This window comes from Rhinoraja longicauda, chromosome 35 (assembly GCF_053455715.1).
Source record: "Rhinoraja longicauda isolate Sanriku21f chromosome 35, sRhiLon1.1, whole genome shotgun sequence".
In the NCBI taxonomy this organism is placed as follows: Eukaryota; Metazoa; Chordata; class Chondrichthyes; order Rajiformes; family Arhynchobatidae; genus Rhinoraja; species Rhinoraja longicauda.
The window spans coordinates 21,452,705-21,474,990 of NC_135987.1; the positions used below are offsets into that span (position 1 = coordinate 21,452,705).

The 22,286-nt window shown below is 47.5% G+C and overlaps 1 protein-coding gene across 1 annotated transcript in view; it reads left to right on the forward strand.

Moving 5' to 3' along the window:
* wdfy4 (WDFY family member 4) overlaps positions 1-22,286 on the forward strand; it is a 157,249-nt gene that overhangs the window by 129,184 nt on the left and 5,779 nt on the right. Inside the window, 8 exon segments of the mRNA XM_078428358.1 lie at positions 5,809-5,962; positions 6,321-6,412; positions 9,899-10,111; positions 11,706-11,841; positions 12,612-12,769; positions 14,467-14,625; positions 17,230-17,409; positions 20,965-21,147. Of these exon segments, the coding sequence (XP_078284484.1) occupies positions 5,809-5,962; positions 6,321-6,412; positions 9,899-10,111; positions 11,706-11,841; positions 12,612-12,769; positions 14,467-14,625; positions 17,230-17,409; positions 20,965-21,147 (1,275 nt within the window).

Below are 22,286 nucleotides of genomic sequence, written 5' to 3' on the forward strand. Positions count from 1 at the left end.
GAGTAACTCAGCGGATCAGGCAGCAACTATGGAGAACATGGATAGGTTCCGACCCATAACGTCACCTATCCATGTTCTCCACAGATGCTGCCTGACCCACTGAATTACTCCAGCACTTTTGTGTCCTTTCACATCTATATTTTAGTTGGAAAGCACTAAATAATGAAATCTTAATATGAAATAACAATACTCTTAACTCCACCTGTGAAAACTTTCTTATGTACAGCTACAGGGAGATGTTGGGCAGGCGAGGACTTTACTTCTTGGAGCGCAGAAGACTGAGGGATGATCTTATAGAGGTGTACAAAATCATGGGGCACAGAGAGTTGAATGCACTGACTCTTTTACCCAAGCTAGAGAAATCAAGAATGAAAGGACAGGTGTAAGGTGAAGGGGGAAAGATTTAATAGGAGCCTGAGGAGCAACCTTTTCACTCAGAAGGTGGTGAGTATGTGGAACAAACTGCCGGAGGAGGTATTTGAGGCAGGTAAAATAACAAGATTTAAAAGACGGGTCAGGCAACATCTCTGGAGAGAAGGAATGGTGACGTTTCGGGTCGAGACACTTCTTCAGACTGAAGAAGGGCCTCGACCCGAAACGTCACCCATTCCTTCTCTCCAGAGATGCTGCCTGACCTGCTAAGTTACTCCAGCATTTTGTGTCTACCTTCGATTTAAACCAACATCTGCAGTTCTTTCCTACACAAGATTTAAAAGACATTTGTACAGGTACATGGATAGCAAAAGTTTAGAGGGCATAGGTTCACTTTGCACTTCCTCAGAACCTGCCAGGTGAGGTTTGAATTCACCACTAGGTGGAGTCTTGCACAGACAATGTCTTTCTGTTCACTGGATTTAGCTGCAAAATCTGAGCCTGCAGATGAAATGACTGGGGTGAGTGGACAGAGGCAAGCCCGAGGACGTGTGTGAGTGAGAGAGAGAGAGAGAGAGAGAGAGAGAGAGAGAGAGAGAGAGAGAGAGAGAGAGAGAGGGAGGGAGAGAGAGAGGGAGGGAGAGAGAACGAGAGAGAGGGAGAGAGATCTGAGCCTGCAGATGAAATGATGGGTAAGTGAACAGAGGCAAGCCTGAGGAAGTGTGTGTGAGAGTGAAAGAGAGAGAGAGAGAGGGAGGGAGAGAGGGAGCAAGGTGCAGAAATGAGGCAGAGAAAGCAACACCCACAGATAGGGTTGAAAGTGATAAAGGAAAGGTTTGTGGGAGAGAGGGGTTGGTGTGAATAGGTGTTGGTATCAGCTTATTATTGTCGCATGCACTGAGATACAGTAAAGATGCTGTAAAAATGTCATCCAGTCAAATCACACTGTGCATGAGTGCAACCAAGTCACAGATCAGCACATCAGGTAGTGCAAAGAGGAAAATACCAGATTATGTCGGCATGATTTTAGAGACACGACATAGTTACAGAGAAAGTTGAAATAAAAGAAAGTGCAGAGTCTGCAATGAGGTAGGTTGGAAGATTAGGATTACGCCCTAGTTTATAGGAGGACTGTTCAATAGTCTGATGACAGAGAGAATAAGTTGTTCCTGAATCTGATATTGGAGTGTTTTCAAGCTTTTGCATCTTCTACCTGATGGGAGAGGGGAGTAGAAATGGTCCACGATTATGTCCCGAGGCAGCGTGGTGTAGATAGAGTTGATGCTGGGACATCAGGTGTGTTATAGACTCCTCTACCCTGGGATAAAGACTGTGAGACTTCACTTTATTCATGCCCCTTGTGATCTGTACACCTCCGCATGCTCACCCCTCACCCACCTACTCTCCAAAGAAAAAGGTTCCAGCTTGCCCGACTTCTCTCTACAACTCAGGCCCGCATGCCCAGGTAACACCCTGGCGAACCTCGTCTGTACCCGTCCCAGCTTAATGACGTTGTTACTGTAGCTGGGCAAACAGAGAGGCACACAGTGCTTCAAGTGATGGCACAGAATGGAGGAACCAGGTGTCCTTGTTGGCCGGATAATTCTGGGATGTTCTTCATTTGATAAATTCATAGAAAAATTGTAAGACCTTTCCAATCCTTAGCCACTGGTGACTGTGGGACGCTGAGAAAGGAGTCCATCTGTGTAGCCCCTCGGTCTCCCCATCTCCCCGGTGTGGCTGAAATATGCAGGGATCTGTGAATGGATGGTCACCTATCAGAGGCAAATTATAAATGGTCCCATCAGACACAGTCCCGCATTGTGTCTCTAACATTACATTGCATCCGCACAAATTGTACCTGGAAATACCTCCAAATAATTGCAACAGAAAATAAGTATCAGAGTGTAAATTAATATTTAGTAAAGTATATGAGTGGTGTGGTAAAAATCTAATATATTCTTTTTATATTTGCATAGAACATAGAATAGTACAGTATGGGAGCAGGCCCTTTGATCCACAACGTCTGTGCTGAACATGATGCCAAGACCAATTATTATCGACCTGCACGTATCACAGATCCCTCCATCCCCTGCTTATCTGTGCGTCCATTCAAAAGTCTCTTAAATACCACTGTCCTATCTGCCTCTGACACCAGCCATTTATTCTCAGCATTGAGAATATTATAAATCTGAAAGAAATAGACGACAATGTTTTAAAGAATAATTGATCTGTATATTGTATATTGAACATAGAACAGCACAATTCAGGAACAGGCCCTTTGGCAGCTAAACACAAAATGCTGGAGCAACTCAGCAGATCAGGCAGCATCTCTGGAGAGAAGGAATGGGTGATGTATGTGCTCAACAAGTTGCCAAGTATATTTTCTAATCAGCGACTGCGTTTGATCAATAGCTAGGATCTTTAATTTAGTTTATTGTCACGTGTACCAAGGTACAGTGAAAAGCTTTTGTTGTGTGCAGTCCTGTCAGCAGAAAGACAATACATGATTACAATCGAGCCATTCGCAGTGTATAGATACATGAGAAGGGAATAACGTTTAATGCAAGATAAGACACGTAAAGTCCAATCAAAGGTAGCCCGAGGGTTTCCAATGAGGCAGCTAGTAGTTCAGGACTGCTCTCTAGTTGTGGTAGTGTAGGAAAATAACTGCAGATGCTGGTACAAATCGAAGGTATCACAAAAAGCTGAAGTAACTCAGCGGGTCAGGCAGCATCTCAGGAGAGAAGGAATGGGTGACGTTTCGGGTCGACACCCTTCTTCAGTCTGATAGTGTTGTGGTAGGATGATTTAGTTGCCCGATAAACAAGCTGGGATGAAACTGTCCCTGAATCTGGAGGTGTGTGTTTTATAATCCTGACAGCCATATTCTTAGTTAATGCAAGATGAGGTATTTAAAACCAGTAAGAGTTTCGTAGCAATAAAATGACCACTAGTTTGGGAAAATGACCAAACTGTAGTTCAAAATGCTGGAGTAACTCAGCAGGTCAGGCAGCATCTCAGGAGAGAAGGAATGGGTGATGTTTCGGGTCGAGACCCTTCTTCAGTCTGAAGAAACGTCACCCATTCCTTCTCTCCCGAGATGCTGCCTGACCTGCTGAGTTACTCCAGCATTTTGTGAATAAATACCTTCGATTTGTACCAGCATCTGCAGTTATTCTCTTACACAAACTGTAGTTCAATGAGTGTTTGAAGATTCGACTACTTAGGTGTGCCAATGGAGAGGTGAAGATCGGAAAGAAATTAACCAAAAAGAATGCCTAAAGGAGCAGCAAAAGTAACAATAAAATGTAATAAAACTGTCTGAGCAGGAGTTGGATGTAGCTGGTAAAATTTAATATGTGGCCTAGAGGATCAAATACAATTTTAACAAAGCCATGAAAGGTAAGAATGAGCAGGAGACGAGAATGAAAACTGATATTTGCCTCTTACCAGTTGCAATGAGCTCGGAGGTAAGGAAAATCAGTTCTGTGGCCCTTGCCCAGGTTGTGGTCACTAAACCAACACCTGCACACAAGGAGGGCAGACTGTGTGGAACAATCTAAAATTATATGAGTGTGAGGTATGATTAGAGTTGCCAACTGTCCCGTATTAGCCGGGACATCCCGTATTTTGGGCTAAATTAGTTTGTCCCGTACGGGACCGCCCTTGTCCCGTATTAGGCTCCTGGAGGCGGGTTGCTACGCAACCTCCATTAGGCGGATTCGGTGGGTTTCTGCACTGTATCTCTAAACTAAACAACCATTGTCTGTAGGCTCTAGTGTCTCCACCGACTGTCTTAATATGTATCAATGATTTGGCTTTCCTGTTCATGTCATAGGAGCAGAATTAGGCCATTGAGTCTACTCCGCCATTCAGTCATGGCTGATCTATCTCTCCCTCTCAATTCCATTCTCCTGTCTTCTCCCCCTAACCTTTGACACATTTACTAATCTTCACTTTAAAAATACCCATTGACTTGGCCTCCACAGCCGTCTGTGGCAATGAATTCCACAGATTCACCACCTTCTGGCTAAAGGCTGAAGGTGGCCGGATAGGCGAGGAGAGGGACGACGGTTCACTGGACGTTCTGGACGGAGGTGACGGCTGGAGGCCCTGCAGAAGCCTGGGGATCGCCTGGATTGGGCCTCGCTCCATAGAAGGATGAGAGGAGATCTTATCGAAACGTATAAGATTATTAAGGGGTTGGACACGTTAGAGGCAGGAAACATGTTCCCAATGTTGGGGGAGTCCAGAACCAGGGGCCACAGTTTAAGAATAAGGGGTAGGCCATTTAGAACTGAGATGAGGAAAAACTTTTTCAGTCAGAGAGTTGTGAATCTGTGGAATTCTCTGCCTCAGAAGGCAGTGGAGGCCAATTCTCTGAATGCATTCAAGAGAGAGCTAGATAGAGCTCTTAAGGATAGTGGAGTCAGGGGGTATGGGGAGAAGGCAGGAACGGGGTACTGATTGAGAATGATCAGCCATGATCACATTGAATGGCGCTGCTGGCTCGAAGGGCCGAATGGCCTCCTCCTGCACCTATTGTCTATTGTCTATTGTCTATAGAGACCAAGCGTGTGGACCGCACTGGACTTTGGAAATGGTGCCGGAATCTGGGGACTCTTGCAAGGGGTGTCAGTGGGCTATTTCTATACACTTTGTACCAATCAGGGACTGTGCTTAGGTATAGCAATACTTTACTGAACTGTCTGCAAAAGAAATGAATTTCACTGTACGTCAGTACATGTGGCAATAAAGAGCCATTGAGCCATTAATTTGCAAAAGAAACTAATATTTTTTTACACCGCAGATGCTAATTTTTATTGTATTCATCAGCTTTAGTTTACACTTTATTGAAGGCTGCCACATCAACTGATTGAACAAAATCTTTGAATGCAGTGATATTTTCTTCAAATATATCTGTGGTCATCTTCCACCACACATTGGATGTGCAGTTTCTTGATGCCAAAATCCACTGGAACTAGTTTGAAGGAACCCCAAACTAAGCCAAAGAAAGTAATGTTGACATGAAGAAAATAATGTTTGTGTGGTGAATGGTTGCGTGGAGTTTCCCTGTGCGACGGAGCTTCAAGGCCTGTTCGGTCATGAGATTCACAAAGGCATTTGATAAATGCCTGAATAGAAAACATTTCCTGGGAAATGGGGAAAGAATCGGGAACAGGACCAAATTAGTTTGATTAGAACGGGTGTCAGAGGTTATGGGGAGAAGGCAGGAGAATGGGGTTTGGAGGGGGAGATAGATCAGCCATGATTGAATGGCGGAGTAGACTCGATGGGCCGAATGGCCTAATTCTACTCCTATTCCTTATGACCTTATGACCTATAATTGGATGGCTTTGAGACACAGTCAGAGTGGATAGAATGTGCTGAATGGCCTTCGATGCTGTAAATATACTGTGGTTCTGCTTTCAGGGAGGGAGTTTTGATGTGGCGGACAGGATGTTCTTCAACATGAAGAAGGAGTGGGAATCATCGTCCAGAGACAACATGGGTGATGTGAGGGAGCTGACCCCCGAGTTCTTCTATCTGCCCGAGTTCCTGGTCAACCATAATAAGTTGGAGTTCGGTGCGTAAGTCGCTGTGATTGCAGCCTCCATCAAGCCCTCTAGTGCGGGTTGATTAGTGTGGGTGTCAGGGGTTATGGGGAGAAGGCAGGGGAATGGGGTTAGGAGGGAGAGATCGCTCAGCCATGATTGAATGGCAGAGTAGACTTGATGGGCCGAATGGCCTAATTCTGCTCCTGTCACTTATGAACTCATGAACCCGGGTCTCTGGCGCTGTAGGGCTGCAACACTACGGCTGTGCCATCTCACAATGTCCACAGTGTACCTTCAGCGTCAGGTGTGCTTTTGAATCCTGTTGGTGCCCGCTACAACAGAATGAGTCACAATGGTGAAGAGTAAATGCCTTGCACACATTCGCAGGTTCCACCCAGGATGGGACCACGCTGGGAGATGTGATCCTACCTACCTGGGCCAAAGGAGATGCTCGGGAATTTATCCGTCTGCATCGCATGGTAAGCTCTGGTGAGGCCTCACCTCGTATATTAATGTTCATAGACTCACACAGCACAGCACAGGCCCTTCGACCCATCTAAACGGTGCTTAGACCAAGCGCCCATCCACTCTAACCCTAACCACTCTCATCACTATCCCGCCAACTCCCCCCTAGGTTCTACAAACACACTGGGAACAACCTACAGAGGCCAATTGATCTCTCAACCAACACATTTTGGATGTGGAAGGAAACCAGAGCACCCAAGGGAAACCTACGCAGTGCGTGGAGTTTGCACGTTTTCCCTGAGACTGTGTGGGTTTCCACTGGGTGCTCTGGTTTCCTTCCACATACCAAGTGTGTTGGTTGAGCAGCAAGGATCAGGGTTAAACTCGGGTCCCTGTAGCTATGAGGCAACAGCACTACCATCTGCCCACAATGTCACCCTCTCAACATCCACCTTCTCCAATCTGCCTTACTCAATGATTGAATGGCGGAGTAGATGGGCCGAATGGCCTACATCAGCTCCTGTGACTTATGAACTGTAAAGAACATAAGACACAAGATACTCCCTCTCCCTCTCTGCTTCCCCCCACCCTGTTGTGCTACCCCACCCCAGTCACCCTGTTCCTTCCCCTCCTCTACACACTGATCTCCCATTCCCATGTCCCTCATTCCTCTTTCACCTTCCCTCTTTCCCCACCCGCCTGCCTCCTTCCACCCACATCCTTTCCTCCAGCTTCACATTTCACTCCTCCTCTTCTCCCCTCGTCTGACAATCTTTTGTCTCTTACTCCACTCCATCAAACCCTCCTCACGTATATCCACCTATCACTTATAGACACAAAAAGCTGGAGTAACTCAGCGGGTCGGGCAGCATCTCTGGAGAAGAGGAACAGGTGACGTTTCTGGTCGAGACCCTTCTTCAGTCTGAGAGTCAGGGGAAAGGGCAACGAGAGGTATAGATGGTGATGTAGAGAGATATAGAACAAATGAATGAAAGAAATGAAAAAAAGTCACGATGATAAAGAAAACAGGCCATTGTTAGCTGAGGGCTAGGTGAAAACGAGTAACAGACAATGAAACTCAACAAGACGACTTTGAAGCTGGTATGACTTGGGTGGGGAAGGGATGGGGGGGGGGGGGGAATGCAAGGGTTACTCTAACCCTCTCGTTCCCAACTTTCTCAATTCCTTCTACAATCAGTCTGGAGAAGGTCCCGACCCGAAACGCCATCTGTCTATTCCCTCCACAGCTGCTGCCTGACCCGCTGAGTTCCTCCAGCACTTTGTCTTAGGATAAAGGTTGTGCAGGTTGGTTCAAGGCAGCGTGTGACTTCACTGTAGTATTGTAGCGTCACTATGATCCCTGGCAATAGTGTGATTTGCCAGCGTTTGCCGACGATGTAAAACCGAGTAGAAGGTTGATGGAGACAAGGAGAGTCTAGTCCTAGTCGTGCTGGCCAAGGGCCTTGTCCACCACTACACTGTGCATTTAACTGGTGATTAATAACATCCACTCTCACCTTTGCAAATGACAATCTGTTAATTGTTTGTCCGCATGGACCCGTTTAATGTCTCATTATTTACCAACTAACAGCCAGCTCTGTAGAAATGTCATACTTGTGTCCAATAAGATGATACTAATTTGTCTTGTTAGTGTGATTATGAATCAGTCAACAGCATGGGCCATTTGGCTGGTATATCTTTCCCATTCACACAAAAACTAATCGAGTCATACAGTGTGGAAACAGGCCTTTCGGCCCAATTTGCCCACACCGACCTACAGGCCTCATCTACACTAGTCCCACCTGCCTGCGTTTGGCCCATATCCCTCCAAACCTGCCCTATCCATGTACCTGTTTAAATGAATACTCATTCAGTCTCACCTCACGGGCAAATACTTTTATATTTTCACTCTGTTTCTACACATCCATAAAAAATGTAACTATACAAGAGGAATTCAGATATAGCAGTCACAGAGAAAGACACAAGAGATTCTGGAAATTGGATCAAAACACAAAGTGCTAGAGCAACTCAGTGGGTCAGGCAGCATCTGTGGAGGGTATGACGGGCCATCTATCCTCTACAATGCATTTGTGGAATGAGCTGCCAGAGGTCGTTGTGGACACAGGCTCAATAATAATATTTAAAAGATACATCAAACACATAGGTAGTTGAATCAGGTACAATAACAATATTTAAAAAGGTACATGGACAGGAAATGTTTTGAGGGATCTGGGCCAAACGTGGGCAAATGGGACTAACTTAGATGAGGCATTCGGGCTGGCATGGACAAGTTGGGCTGAAGGACCTGTGTGACTATGTGGATCAAGACACAACAGTTGGGGTTGATGGCAGGAGAATTCCTTGTTCTTCTTTGATGTTTTACCTTCCTTTAAACAATCCTGACTTTATTCTGCTACTCTAAAGAAGGCGACCTGCCTCTGACCTGCCTGTTATACCCAACTCCAAACCAATCCCAGTCCAAGACACAATACAATAGACAATAGACAATAGGTGCAGGAGGAGGCCATTCGGCCCTTCGAGCCAGCACCGCCATTCAATGTGACCATGGCTGATCATTCTCAATCAGTACCCCATTCCTGCCTTCTCCCCATAACCCCGGACTCCGCTATCCTTAAGAGCTCTATCTAGTTCTCTCTTGAATGCATTCAGAAAATTGGCCTCCACTGCCTTCTGAGGCAGAGAATTCCACAGATTCACAACTCTCTGACTGAAAAAGTTTTTCCTCATCTCAGTTCTAAATGGCCTACCCCTTATTCTTAAACTGTGGCCCCTTGTTCTGGACTCCCCCAACATTGGGAACATGTTTCCTGCCTCTAACGTGTCCAACCCCTTAATAATCTTATACGTTTCGATAAGATCTCCTCTCATCCTTCTAAATTCCAGTGTATATAAGCCTAGTCGCTCCAGTCTTTCAACATATGACAGTCCTGCCATTCCGGGAATTAACCTAGTAAACCTACGCTGCATGCCCTCAATACGCCAATCATGCCACTCTCAATCCAACAAATATCTCTCTAGAATGAATAACAACTGCATTAGATTAACCTTTAATTAAAGTTTCCAGATATAAGCATGCTGTTGCAGAAGGTAGACACAAAATGCTGGAGTAACTCAGCGTGTCAAGCAGCATCTCTTGAGAGAAGGAATGGGTGATGTTTCAGTCGAGACCCTTGATCAGTCTGAAGAAGGGTCTCAACCCGAAACGTCACCCTTTCACATCAGTCTGAAGAAGGGTCTCGACCCGAAACATCAACCATTCCTTTTCTCCAAAGATGCTGCCTGACCCGCTGAGTTACTCCAGCATTTTGTGTCTACCTTCGATTTAAACCAGCATCTGCAGTTTTCTTTCCCACTACTGTTGTAGAACGTTGGTGAGTTAATTTGTTTTAAAATTAATAACGTAAATCAACAAAAAATCGATGTATTAAAAATGGAATGAAGTAAATGGAATGAATGGCTGCCCTGTTCTCTCTACACAGGCCTTGGAATGTGACTACGTCTCTGCTCACCTCCATCACTGGATAGACCTCATATTTGGTTGCAAGCAGAAGGGTCCAAATGCCATTGAAGCAGTTAATGTTTTCCATCCTTATTTCTACGATGAGCAGGCTGATCTCAGTAACATCGACGACCCATTGAAAAAGGATACCATCTTAGGATTCATCAATAACTTTGGGCAGATTCCTAAACAGGTACAAGTTAAATTGAATTCAATATTGTGTTTTGCAAACTAAGGTGGTTGTTTTTGGTACGAATCTCCAAAGGAGTTTGTGTCAATGGAACCACCAGCTCAATATGAAGGAGAACAGAAGGCAGCAAAATAGATTCACATCTTCCCATCCCAAACCCTTTCTGCTTTCCGCAGAGACCACTCTCTCCACAACTACTTGGTTCACTCATCCCTTCCCACCCAACCCATTCCCTCCCCAGGTACCTTTCCCTGTAACCGCACAAGATGTAACACCTGTCCCTCTATCTTCACCCCCACCATTCAGGGTCACCAGCAGGTTTTACACGTGATACACAGGTTCATATGCACCACTTCCAGCCTTGTCTACTGGACTTCCAAAGTGGCCTCCTTCACATCGGCAAGGGCGAGCGTAGATTTGAAGGACCATTTCGCCGAACACTTGCACTCAGTCCGCCAAGGCCCGCTGGATCTCCCAATTGCTAAACAATTTTAATTTGCCTTCCCATTTCCACGCTGACCTTTCTGTCCTGGGCCTCCTCCATTTCCAGAGTGAGGCCACACGCAAACTGGAGGAACAGTACCTCGTATTCTGCTTGGGTCACTTACACCCCAGCGGTATGAACACTGAATTCTCTAACAGTTGGTTTAGACCCATTGACTGGGTGTCACAGGGGACCATTGTAATACAATCCCATTCACAAAAACACCTGCCCCACTTTGTGTAAGAGATGGACAATTGAGCTGGCAATCCTGTCCAATACTCTTGCTCCTGCTTCTGGCCAAACCGTCATTCAGATTATTATCTGAATGGTGTCAAGTTAGGAAGAGGGGATGTTCAACGAGATCTGGGTGTCCTAGTGCATCAGTCACTGAAAGGAAGCATGCAGGTACAGCAGGCAGTGAAGAAAGCCAATGGAATGTTGGCCTTCATAACAAGAGGAGTTGAGTATAGGAGCAAAGAGGTCCTTCTACAGTTGTACCGGGCCCTGGTGAGACCGCACCTGGAGTACTGTGTGCAGTTTTGGTCTCTAAATTTGAGGAAGGATATTCTTGCTATTGAGGGCGTGCAGCGTAGGTTCACTAGGTTAATTCCCGGAATGGCGGGACTGTCGTATGTTGAAAGGCTGGAGCAATTAGGCTTGTATACACTGGAATTTAGAAGGATGAGGGGGGATCTTATTGAAACATATAAGATAATTAGGGGATTGGACACATTAGAGGCAGGAAACATGTTCCCAATGTTGGGGGAGTCCAGAACAAGGGGCCACAGTTTAAGAATAAGGGGTAGGCCATTTAGAACGGAGATGAGGAAGAACTTTTTCAGTCAGAGAATGGTGAAGGTGTGGAATTCTCTGCCTCAGAAGGCAGTGGAGGCCAGTTCGTTGGATGCTTTCAAGAGAGAGCTGGATAGTGCTCTTAAGGATAGCGGAGTGAGGGGGTATGGGGAGAAGGCAGGAACGGGGTACTGATTGAGAGTGATCAGCCATGATCGCATTGAATGGCGGTGCTGGCTCGAAGGGCTGAATGGCCTCCTCCTGCACCTATTGTCTATTGTCTATTGTCTATTGTCTATTGTCTCTTTTGTTTGCATTCAGCTTTTCAAGAAAGCGCATCCAGCCCGAATCAACCAAGCGAAGCATTGGTCAGGGAAGGATCACCTCCTGCTTGCCTCCACCCAGCCTATCTTCTACCACCTGGAGAATCTCAAGCCCTCTGCTGCTCCAGTGACAGGTACCTGCACCCTTGGGTGACAATACCGCACTTGTCACCCGCTGGCACGTACGCTAATCAATGGGAACAGCTCAACGGCACCCCAGTCCTGTGACTGTCTCGGTCACAGCAAGGCTGCAGGTGAGAGGCAGTGGTCTCGCAGTGTCATTCAGCACCGGTGGGACTGGTGTACAGAGGGCATGGTTAGTTTATTTAGTCGAGAGATAGTGAGGAAACAGGCCCTTCGGCCCATCGGGTCCGCGCCAACCAGCGATCCCCGCACAATTAACACCATCCTACACCCACGAGGAACAATTTTTACATTTGCCCAGCCAATTAACCTACAAACCTGCACGTCTTTGGAGTGTGGGAGGAAACCGAAGATCTCGGAGAAAACCCGCGCAGGTCACGGGGAGAACGTACAGACAGCACCCGTGGTCGGGATGGAACCCGGGTCTCCGGCGCTGCATTCGCTGTAAGGCAGCAACTCTGCCGCTGTTGGTCGGCATGGATAAGGTTGCGTGCTTGTCCATGTTATAGACTCTAGAACTCTATGACACAACACTGAACCGCTCCAGGAAGAGGGCGGGCGAGGAAGTTCACTCACTAATCTTCACTCCCACCCCCTGCCCGCGTCCAAGCTGTGGGGGAGGGGAATGAGCTGGGGAGGGGTGAGGGAAAATGAGCTGGGGGAGGGTGGGGGGGAGGAGCAGGACGGCAGCTCGACCCCGGGCTCTGGTTTCTGCACCACTTGCATTCTGACAATTCCTCTGTGTTCCCCTTTCTCGCAGCATCGCTGGACAGTGCCGTTGGACAGATTGCGTTCACTGACAGGGGAGTTGTTGCTGTTGAGAAGAATACAACACTACTGCCTCCCTCCTGGAATAAAACATTCTCCTGGGGTTACGCCGACTTCAGCTGCTCTCTGGGAAACTACGGCACTGACCGGGTTTGTAACACACGTACATTACTGAGAGCCAGCGTTGTCTTGTTTCAGCTGAGATGATAGACCAAGGCTCTTCTTGCTTTCTCAATGCCCATCCATTTGAGGGGGGGGGGGGGAGGTGGGGATGGGGAGGTGGGGGGCGAGGGAGTTGTCCTTGTGAAGATAGACACAAAAAGCTGGAGGAACTCAGCGGGAAAGGCAACATCTTTGGGGAATAGGTGACTTTTCGGGTCAAGACCCTACTTACCCACAGAGTTTGAAGAAGGGTCTCGAGCCGAAACATCAACGATTCCTTCTCTCCAGAGATGCTGCCTGACCCGCTGAGTTCCTCCAGCACTTTGTGTCTACCTGCGGTTCAAACCAGCATCTGCAGTTCCGCCAACACAGTTGGCCTTGTCACCATTACGATATTTACCTCCCACACAACCCACACAAATATTAAAGAACTGACTGGGAAGAACATGAACGGGTGACATTTTGGTTCCAAACCTTCCTTCAAACTCAATGGGTTGGGATTGACTTAATTCTTGCAGGACGTCAGAGGACAGAAACACAGAATAGTGAAAGGCCTGGATAGAGTGGATGTGGAGAGGATGATTCCACTGGTGGGGGAGTCTAGGACCAGAGGTCACAGCCTCAGAATTAAAGGGCGCTCTTTTAGAAAGGAGGTGAGGAGGAACTTCTTTAGTCAGAGGGTAGTTAATCTGTGGAACTCATTGCCACAGAGGGCTGTGGAGGCCAAGTCAGTGGATATCTTTAAGGCAGTGATAGACAAATTCTCGATTAGAACAGGTGTCAAAGGTTATGGGGAAAAGGCAGGAAAATGGGGTTAGGAGGCAGAGGTCAGCCACGATTGAATGGCGGAGTGGACTCGATGGGCCGAATGGCCTAATTCTACTCCTACAACTTGTGAACTTGTGAAGTGCCAGCCCCTGCCTCTCTCCCCCGCCCCTCACCTCTTACAGTGGTTATCTCCCCTCTGCACTCCCAGTCCTGATGCTGGTCTCCACCTGAAATGTCGATGGTCCCTCTGCCTCCACAGCTGGTGCTTCCAGTTCCTCCAGAGCCTTGCTTCTCCACAACCTGTTGGTTACTGGTAGATGCACAGAACTGCAGATGCTGGCTTACAAAATAAGACACAAAATGCTGGTGTAATTTAGCGGTTCCGACGGGATCTCTGGAGAACATGGATAGGTGATGTTTTAAGTCAGGGCCCTTCTTTGGACTGATTGCGGTTGGGGAAAAAATCTGGAAAAGAGAGGCTGTGGTGGAGTTGCTGCCTCACAGCGCCAGAGACCCGGGTTCGATCCTGACTAAGGGTACTGTCTGTACGGAGTTTGTACGTTCTCCCCGTGACTGCATGCGCTGGTTTCTTCCCACATCCCAAAGACGTGCAGGTTTGTTGGTCAATTGGCTTCTGTAAATTGTCCCGAGTGTGTGGGATGGAACTAGTGCCCGGGATGATCACTGGTCGGTGCAGACACAGTGGGCCACAGGGCCTGTTTCCACGCTGTACATCTGAAGTCTAAAGGTGGGGCTTTGTCTGAGTGATAGGTGGATGCAGGTGAGGGGGGGTTTGAACGGCAGCTGGTGCTTGCACTGGCCCTGCCTCATGCGTTCCTGAAGCGAATGTGGAATGAAAGAGTGAAGAGTAATCGGCCGTGGAACACACTTTGAAAGTGCTCCTCCTTGTGATACAGGGCCACGTGGTCTTTGAGTGCCTGTCAGACTGGGGGCAGTGCCTATGTGCTGTGTGTCCAACAGCGGCCAGGGTCATCACTGGTGGGACCAGCACGGTCATCTGTGTGTGGCAACTACTGAGCAGCAAAGAGAAGTGGAAGAGCATGACGCTGAAAGAGGTACAGTGGCTTCTGCTTTTCTATTTGTCTATCTTCTTCTTTCTTTTGTATATCAACTACAAACAATCAAAAGTGGCGATTGGTGCTTCAGAGTACCATAGTTGACGCTTTGCTGCAAGTGTTGCCAGTTCCGTAGAACGACCCAGGGTGGATGATGAGGACGTAAAACAGCACCCACCCCATTTGTCCACCTGTTTCCTTTAACCAACGTTCCTGCTAGCATTCGTTAGGAAGGAACGAGATGAGAAAACATTTTTTCACACAGAGAGTGGTGAGTCTGTGGAATTCTCTGCCACAGAAGGTAGTTGAGGCCAGTTCATTGGCTATATTTAAGAGGGAGTTAGATGTGGCCCTTTTTGCTAAAGGGATCAGGGGGTATGGAGAGAAGGCAGGTACAGGCTACTGAGCTGAATGATCAGCCATGATCATATTGAATGGCGGTGCAGGCTCGAAGGGCCGAATGGCCTACTCCTGCACCTATTTTTTATGTTTCTATGTTTCTATGAACTGCCGATGCTGGTTTAAACCAAAGATAGACACTAAATACTGGAGTAACTCAGCGGGACAGGCAGCATCTCTGGAGAGAAGGAATGGGTGACGTTTCAAGTCGAGACCCTTCTTCAGAATCTGAAGACTTCTTCAGTCTGAAGGAGGGTCTCGACCCGAAACTTCACCTATTCCTTCTCTCCACAGATGCTGTCTGACCTGTTGAGTTACTCCAGCTTTTTGTGTCTACCTTTTCCTGCTAGCTTCTGATGTTCCAGTATCTTCCTGCTAATCCCCCAGTCTGGGATTTATTTATGAATGTAGGTGGAATCATTGAGTTATCCAGCAAGGCAACAGGCCCTTCAGCCCACTTTGTCGATGCTGACCCAGATGCCCCATCGAAGCTTGCCAAACACACTGCCATTTGGCCCATATCCCTCTAAACCTTTCCTATACATGTACCTGTCCAATGGCTTTTAAATGTCAGTAGAAAGTTCCCAATCCAAAACGTCACCTATCCATGTTTATCAATGATGCTGCCTAACCCGCTGAGTTACTCCAGCACTTTGTGTCTTTTAAATATTGTGATAGTACCTGCCTCAACTACCTCCTCTGGCAGCACGTTCCATACACCCACCACCCTTTGAGTGAAAAGATTGGCGCTCAAGTTCCTATTAAATCATTCACTTGTCACATTGAGTCTATGTCTTCCGGTTCTTGATTCCCCCTACCCTGGATAAAAGACTCAGTGCAGTCACCCTTTCTATTCCCCTCATGATTTTATGCATCTCTATAGGAAACATCCCTCGCCTCCTGCCCTCCAAGGAATCCTGTCCCACCCTGTCCCACCCTGTCCCACCCTGCCCCACCCTGTCCCACCCTGCCCATCTTCTCCCTATAGCTCAGGCTCTCGAGTCCTGGCAACATCTGCATAAATCTTCTCTGCACTCTATCCCAACGTTTAAGAAACACTTTTCAGGTACATGGAGAGGACAGGTTTGCAGAGATCTGGACCAAACGCAGGCAGGTGGGACTAGTGTAGATGGGGCATGTTGGGTGGTGTGGGCAAGTGGGTCTAGTGTAGATGGGGCATTGTTGGCAGGTGTGGGCAGGTGGGACTAGTGTAGATGGGGCATGTTGGCCGGTGTGGGCAGGTGGGACTAGTGTAGATGGGGCATGTTGGTCGGTGTGGGCAGGTGGGACTATTGTAGCTGGGGCATTGTTGGCAGGTGTGGGCAGGTGGGACTAGTGTAGATGGGACATGTTGGTCGGTGTGGGCAGGTGGGACTAGTGTAGATGGGGCATGTTGGCCGGTGTGGGCAGGTGGGACTAGTGTAGCTGGGACATGTTGGGTGGTGTGGGTGGGTGGGACTAGTGTAGATGGGACATGTTGGTCGGTGTAGGCTGGTGGGACTAGTGTAGATAGGGCATGTTGGGCGGTGTGGGCTGGTGGGACTAGTGTAGATGGGGCATGTTGGCCGGTGTGGGCAGGTGGGACTAGTGTAGCTGGGACATGTTGGTGGTGTGGGCAGGTGGGACTAGTGTAGATGGGCATGTTGGCCGGTGTGGGCTGGTGGGACTAGTGTAGATGGGGCATGTTGGGCAGTGTGGGCAGGTGGGACTAGTGTAGATGGGGCATGTTGGGCAGTGTGGGCGGGTGGGACTAGTGTAGATGGGGCATGTTGGGCAGTGTGGGCGGGTGGGACTAGTGTAGATGGGGCATGTTGGGCGGTGTGGGCAGGTGGGACTAGTGTAGATGGGGCATTGTTGGCAGGTGTGGGCAGGTGGGACTAGTGTAGATGGGGCATGTTGGTCGGTGTGGGCAGGTGGGACTAGTGTAGATGGGGCATGTTGGTCGGTGTGGGCAGGTGGGACTAGTGTAGATGGGGCATGTTGGGCAGTGTGGGCGGGTGGGACTAGTGTAGATGGGGCATGTTGGGCAGTGTGGGCAGGTGGGACTAGTGTAGCTGGGACATGTTGGGCAGTGTGGGCGGGTGGGACTAGTGTAGCTGGGGCATGTTGGCGGTGTGGGCGAGTTGGGCTGGGGGCCTGTTTCCACACTGTATCACTCTATGACTCTATGACTTTGACACAGGTGTGAACCATTCTTTCCCCAAGGTTCTCCATGGACATACGGAGGCTGTCACCTGCCTGGCCGTGAGTTTGTCGTACAACGTGTTTGTGAGCGGCTCGTGTGACAGGACGTGCATCGTCTGGGACTATAACACCATGACCTACCTCAGTCAACTCCAGCACCACCAAGCCCCAGTCACCTGCGTCTCCATCAACAATACAACTGTGAGTGCCTAACCCCAGCTCTTTGCTCAAAGGGTCATTGTATCCAAAGACTTCAACTGATGTATAAACTCACAATTTTAAGTTAACCCCACACCCCCACTCTCAAATTGTGTCCTTTTGTGTACATCAGTGTCTGCTGTTCCTTGTTTCTACATTATGAATCTGGGATGTTGTGTTGTCTCCCTGGTACTACTGAACAGTTTAGTTTAATTTAGTTTAGAGGTACAACAGGCCCTTTGGCCCACCGAGTCCGTGCCGACCAGTGATTCCTGCACACTAACACCAACCTACACACACTGGGGACAATTTACAATTTTACCAAAGCCAATGAGCCTACAAACCTAAACATAGTTACCCAAACTCAGTGCTGCACACAGCCATCATCTGAAACCCTCAAGATACCATTTGCAAACCTCGCCTCAAGGATATGGGACCCATTCTTATTCAGGCACACATGTCCATCATGTTACAGGCTCCACCTTCCTCAGTAATGATCTCAGTGATCCAGCAATGCAAAGTCCTTCCTGCACAGTGCCTTTAAACACATACTTATCTGACTTCCAATTCCTGTGCTCACGAGCTTGGGACACCAGAGATGATCCAGAGATTACAACAGTGGTCCTCCTTTTTAAATCGAAGGTAGACACAAAATGCTGGAGTAAATCAGCGGGTCAGGCAGCATCTCTGGAGATCCTTCCTCGACCCTTCTCTGAAGAGGGATCTCGACCCGAAACGTCACCCATTCCTTCTCTCCCGAGATGCTGCCTGACCCGCTGAGTTACTCCAGCATTTTGTGTCTACCTTTCATTTAAACCAGCATCTGCAGTTTTTTTTCCTACTCCTTTTTTAATCTGTGACCTACTTCGCTAGATTTATGCCTCATCACTCTTTTTTACCAATGTCATTGGTACCAATAAGCACCATGATCTCTGGCTGTTTACCATCCCCTTGAGAATGGGAATGCAACTCGATTGCACAGCGTTAGAGGTCCGGGTTTGATCCTGACTACGGGTGCTATCTGTACAGAGTTTGTACGTTCTCCCCCTAACCTGCATGGCTTTTCTCCTGGATCTTCGGTTTCCTCCCACACTACAAAGACGTACAGGTTTGCAGGTTAATTGGCTTGGTACAATTGTAAATTGTCCCCTGTGTGTGTAGGATAGTGTGTAGTGTGCAGGTAGTGTAAGAAAATAACTGCAGATGCTGGTACAAATCGAAGGTATTTATTTCACAAAATGCTGGAGTAACACAGCGGGTCAGGCAGCATCTCAGGAGAGAAGGAATGGGTGATGTTTCGGGTGGAGACCCTGGGATCGCTGGTAGGCGTGGACTCGGTGGGCCGAAGGGCCTTTTACTGCGCTGTATCACTAAACTAAACTAAACTAAACTAAACTAAAATCTAGCAATCTTAATGAGTGGATAAACTGGGGATGTGGTAGAAGGATGGTGAGGTTGAACAAATTGGAGACTGGAGCAGGGGACACATCTGACAACACTTGAGGAGTTATGCAGATGGGACAGGGCTGCTTGCTGCAATGATCTATATTACTACACACTTTAATATAGTTACAAACACATTTGTGGAGGCATTAAACTGCTGAGAGATGCTTTCCCCACTTCTGCCGGGAGAGGCAAGCTGGAACCTTGTTCTTATAATGTTTTATTGCCACAGGAGCCATTTATAGCTGGGTAATATCCTCAACAAATTATACTTCAATAAAATGTTATAATGGTGCGGAAAGTATAATCTTTTGCAATTTACAAATGTTTGAGCTGGCTAAATGTTATTCTCCCATTCTGGCGTCTCAGTTGGGAGTGGTTTTGCAAAGTGTGGATGAGATAAACGTACCATTCATTGTATCTCATCAGCAGTGGTCGGCCGCCATCACACAACGCAAGATGGCTCTTTCATTGGTTCATTCAGGTGCAAAAAGAAATCGGGTGATCTGAAATCAATAAATTTAACGTCAAAGAATGAGTCAGACAGAGAAAAGTGAGACATCGCCCAGCATTCACTGTTAGTTAGGTCTTCCTCCATTCAGTCACAAAGTCATTCATCATGAAAACAGGCCCTTCAGCCCAACTTGCCCACACCAACCACCAGGCCCCATCTACACTACTCCCACCTGCCTGCCTTTGGCCCATGTCCCTCTAAACCTATCCTATCCATGTATGTCTAAATGTTTCTTAAATGTTGTGATGGTACCTGCCTCGCAGCTCATTCCATATACATACCACTCTTTGTATAAAATAATTCCCCCTTGGGTAGCTATTAAATCTTTCCCCCCTCACCTTAAACCTATGTCCTCTGGTTCTTCATTCCCCTACTCTGGGTAAAAGACTCTATACACTTACCCTAGTAATATCCCCTGCAATATACTCAAGGCGCGTGCTGGTAATGGCAGTGGGAGGTGGACTTAGTCATTGGTATTGGAAGAAACTTGATTCTCCCCCAACTCCCTCCACCCTCAACTTCCCCACCGTAACTGTCAGGTACACCTGAGAGTTCTGAGTGTTTACTTCAGTTTACTTCAGTTCAGTCAGTTTAGTTTAGTTTAGTTTAGTGATATAGCATGGAAACAGGCCCTCCAGCCCACAGAGTCCATGTCAACCGGCGATCACTCATTCACACTAGTTCTATGTTATTCCACGTTCTCATCCACTCGCCACACACGAGGGCCAATTAACTCACAAACCTGCACGTCTTTGGGATGTGGGAGGAAACCGGAGCATCCGGAGGAAACCCACACAGTCACAGGGAGAACGTGCAAACTCCACACAGACAGCGCCTGAGGTCAGGATCGAGCCCAGGTCTCTGGCGCTGTGAAACAGCAGCACTACCAGCTGCACCACCGCGCTGGCCATGTGATCTGCCATATGCCTTTGATGGCCTGCTTGGGGAACCATCCAAACCACTGGAAACTTTAAAAAAACAAGTCATAAAATTTCAAATGATTCAAATTTTTATTTTTGAAACGCATTGATTAGAAGTTGATTGTTCACAGAAACAAAACAGAAGAGGGGGGTATTTGAATAGAGAAGAAAATGATAAATGCAGCTTATTTTTTAATTGATATGCACACTGGCAACTTTACACCCCCAAATCAAACACAGCCTATTTGCATTGGCTCTGTCTGTTTCCCCCTTATATACTCATTGCCATCTACATTATTGATCAGCCATGATCACATTGAATGGCGCTGCTGGCTTGAAGGGCCGAATGGCCTCCTCCTGCACCTATTGTCTCTTGATCACATTGGTTGTACATTGGCAAGTTCCACATTCTATCTACCCTGAGGTGAACCAGTTTCCCCTGAATTGTCAGCCTGAATCGTCACCCATTCCTTCTCTCCAGAGATGCTGCCTGTCCCGCTGAGTTACTGCAGCTTTTGCTGTCTATCCCCCGAATTCTTTGCTGGGTTTGATGTCAGGTTTCCGTGGACCTTGTGTGTTGTGACTGTTGGCAGAGCAGGTTCCCTCCGGGGATGAGTAAAGTTTTATCGTGTCGTGCCGTATTGTTGCGCCCTCTCACCGTTCAGTGCATTCTTGTTCCAGGGGGACATTGCCTCGTGTGCGGGGACACGCGTCTACCTGTGGACCCTCAATGGCCAGGCAATCGCCAGTATCAGCATGACCACAGAGCCGCTGAAGGAGATTCTGTGTTGCTGCTTCACAGAGGTGCATGAATGGGACGATCGCAACATCGTTATCACGGGATGTTCTGATGGAACGGTGCAAGTAAGTCTAAGAAGGAACTGCAGATGCTGGTTTACACCGAGAACAGACACTAAATGCTGGAGTAACTCAGCAGGTCAGGCAGCATCTCTGGAGAGAAGGACTAGGTGACCTTTCGGGTCGAGACCCTTCATCAGACCCAAGCCTGATGAGGGTTGTCGAACGGAAACATCACCTATTCCTTTTCTCCAGGGATGCTGCCTGACCCACTGAGTGCAAATAAGTGTTACCAATAGCCAACAGCCCATCGAATTCAGAGGATAAAACTATTCATATCGGTATTGGTTTATTATAGCCACATATACCAAGTTTCGTTGTTAGTTTGGAGATAGAGCATGAAAACAGGCCCTTCGGCCCACTGAGTCCACGCCAACCCTTCACACTAGTTCCATGTTATCCTACATTCTCATCCACTCCCTACACACTTGGGACAATTTACAAAGGTCAGGTAACCTAAAAATCTACACGCCTTTGGCATGTGGGAGCGAACACATTTAATGTGCAAACTCCATGCAGACAGTAGGCGAGGTCAGGATCGAACCTGGGTCTCTGGTGCTGTGAGGTAGCAACTCGACCAGATTAAAAATGTTGCGTACAGTCCAGTCAATTCATTACAAATACATGAATATAATCAACGCATGGTAGTGCAAAGATACAAATATGCAGAGAGCGGTATATCGTGTTTTTTAAGTGGCTACACACTTTGGTTTCACACTTTTATAGATACCTAGTATTGTAGTTATTAATTTATTGTTTTATTAATTATTTATCTGTGTTATTGCGCTAATGGGTCTGCTAATCTACAACAAGTAAGAATTAAACTGTTGATAGACACAAAATGCTGGAGTAACAGCGGGTCAGGCAGCATCTCGGGAGAGAAGGAATGGGTGAAGTTTCGGGTCTCGACTCGAAATGCCAGCCATTCCTTCTATCCCGAGATGCTGCCTGACCCGCTGAGATACTCCAGCGTTTTGTGTTTGCCTTCGATTTAAACCAGCATCTGCAGTTCTTTTCCTACAAAATTAAACTGTTGTATGTTGTCGGTACCTATGACAAAGACACTTGACTTTCTTACTCGCGACGGTTCAGAAGTAGCAGTCCATCAGTTTGTTTTTGTGGTTTTATAATTATTTTCCTCGTGT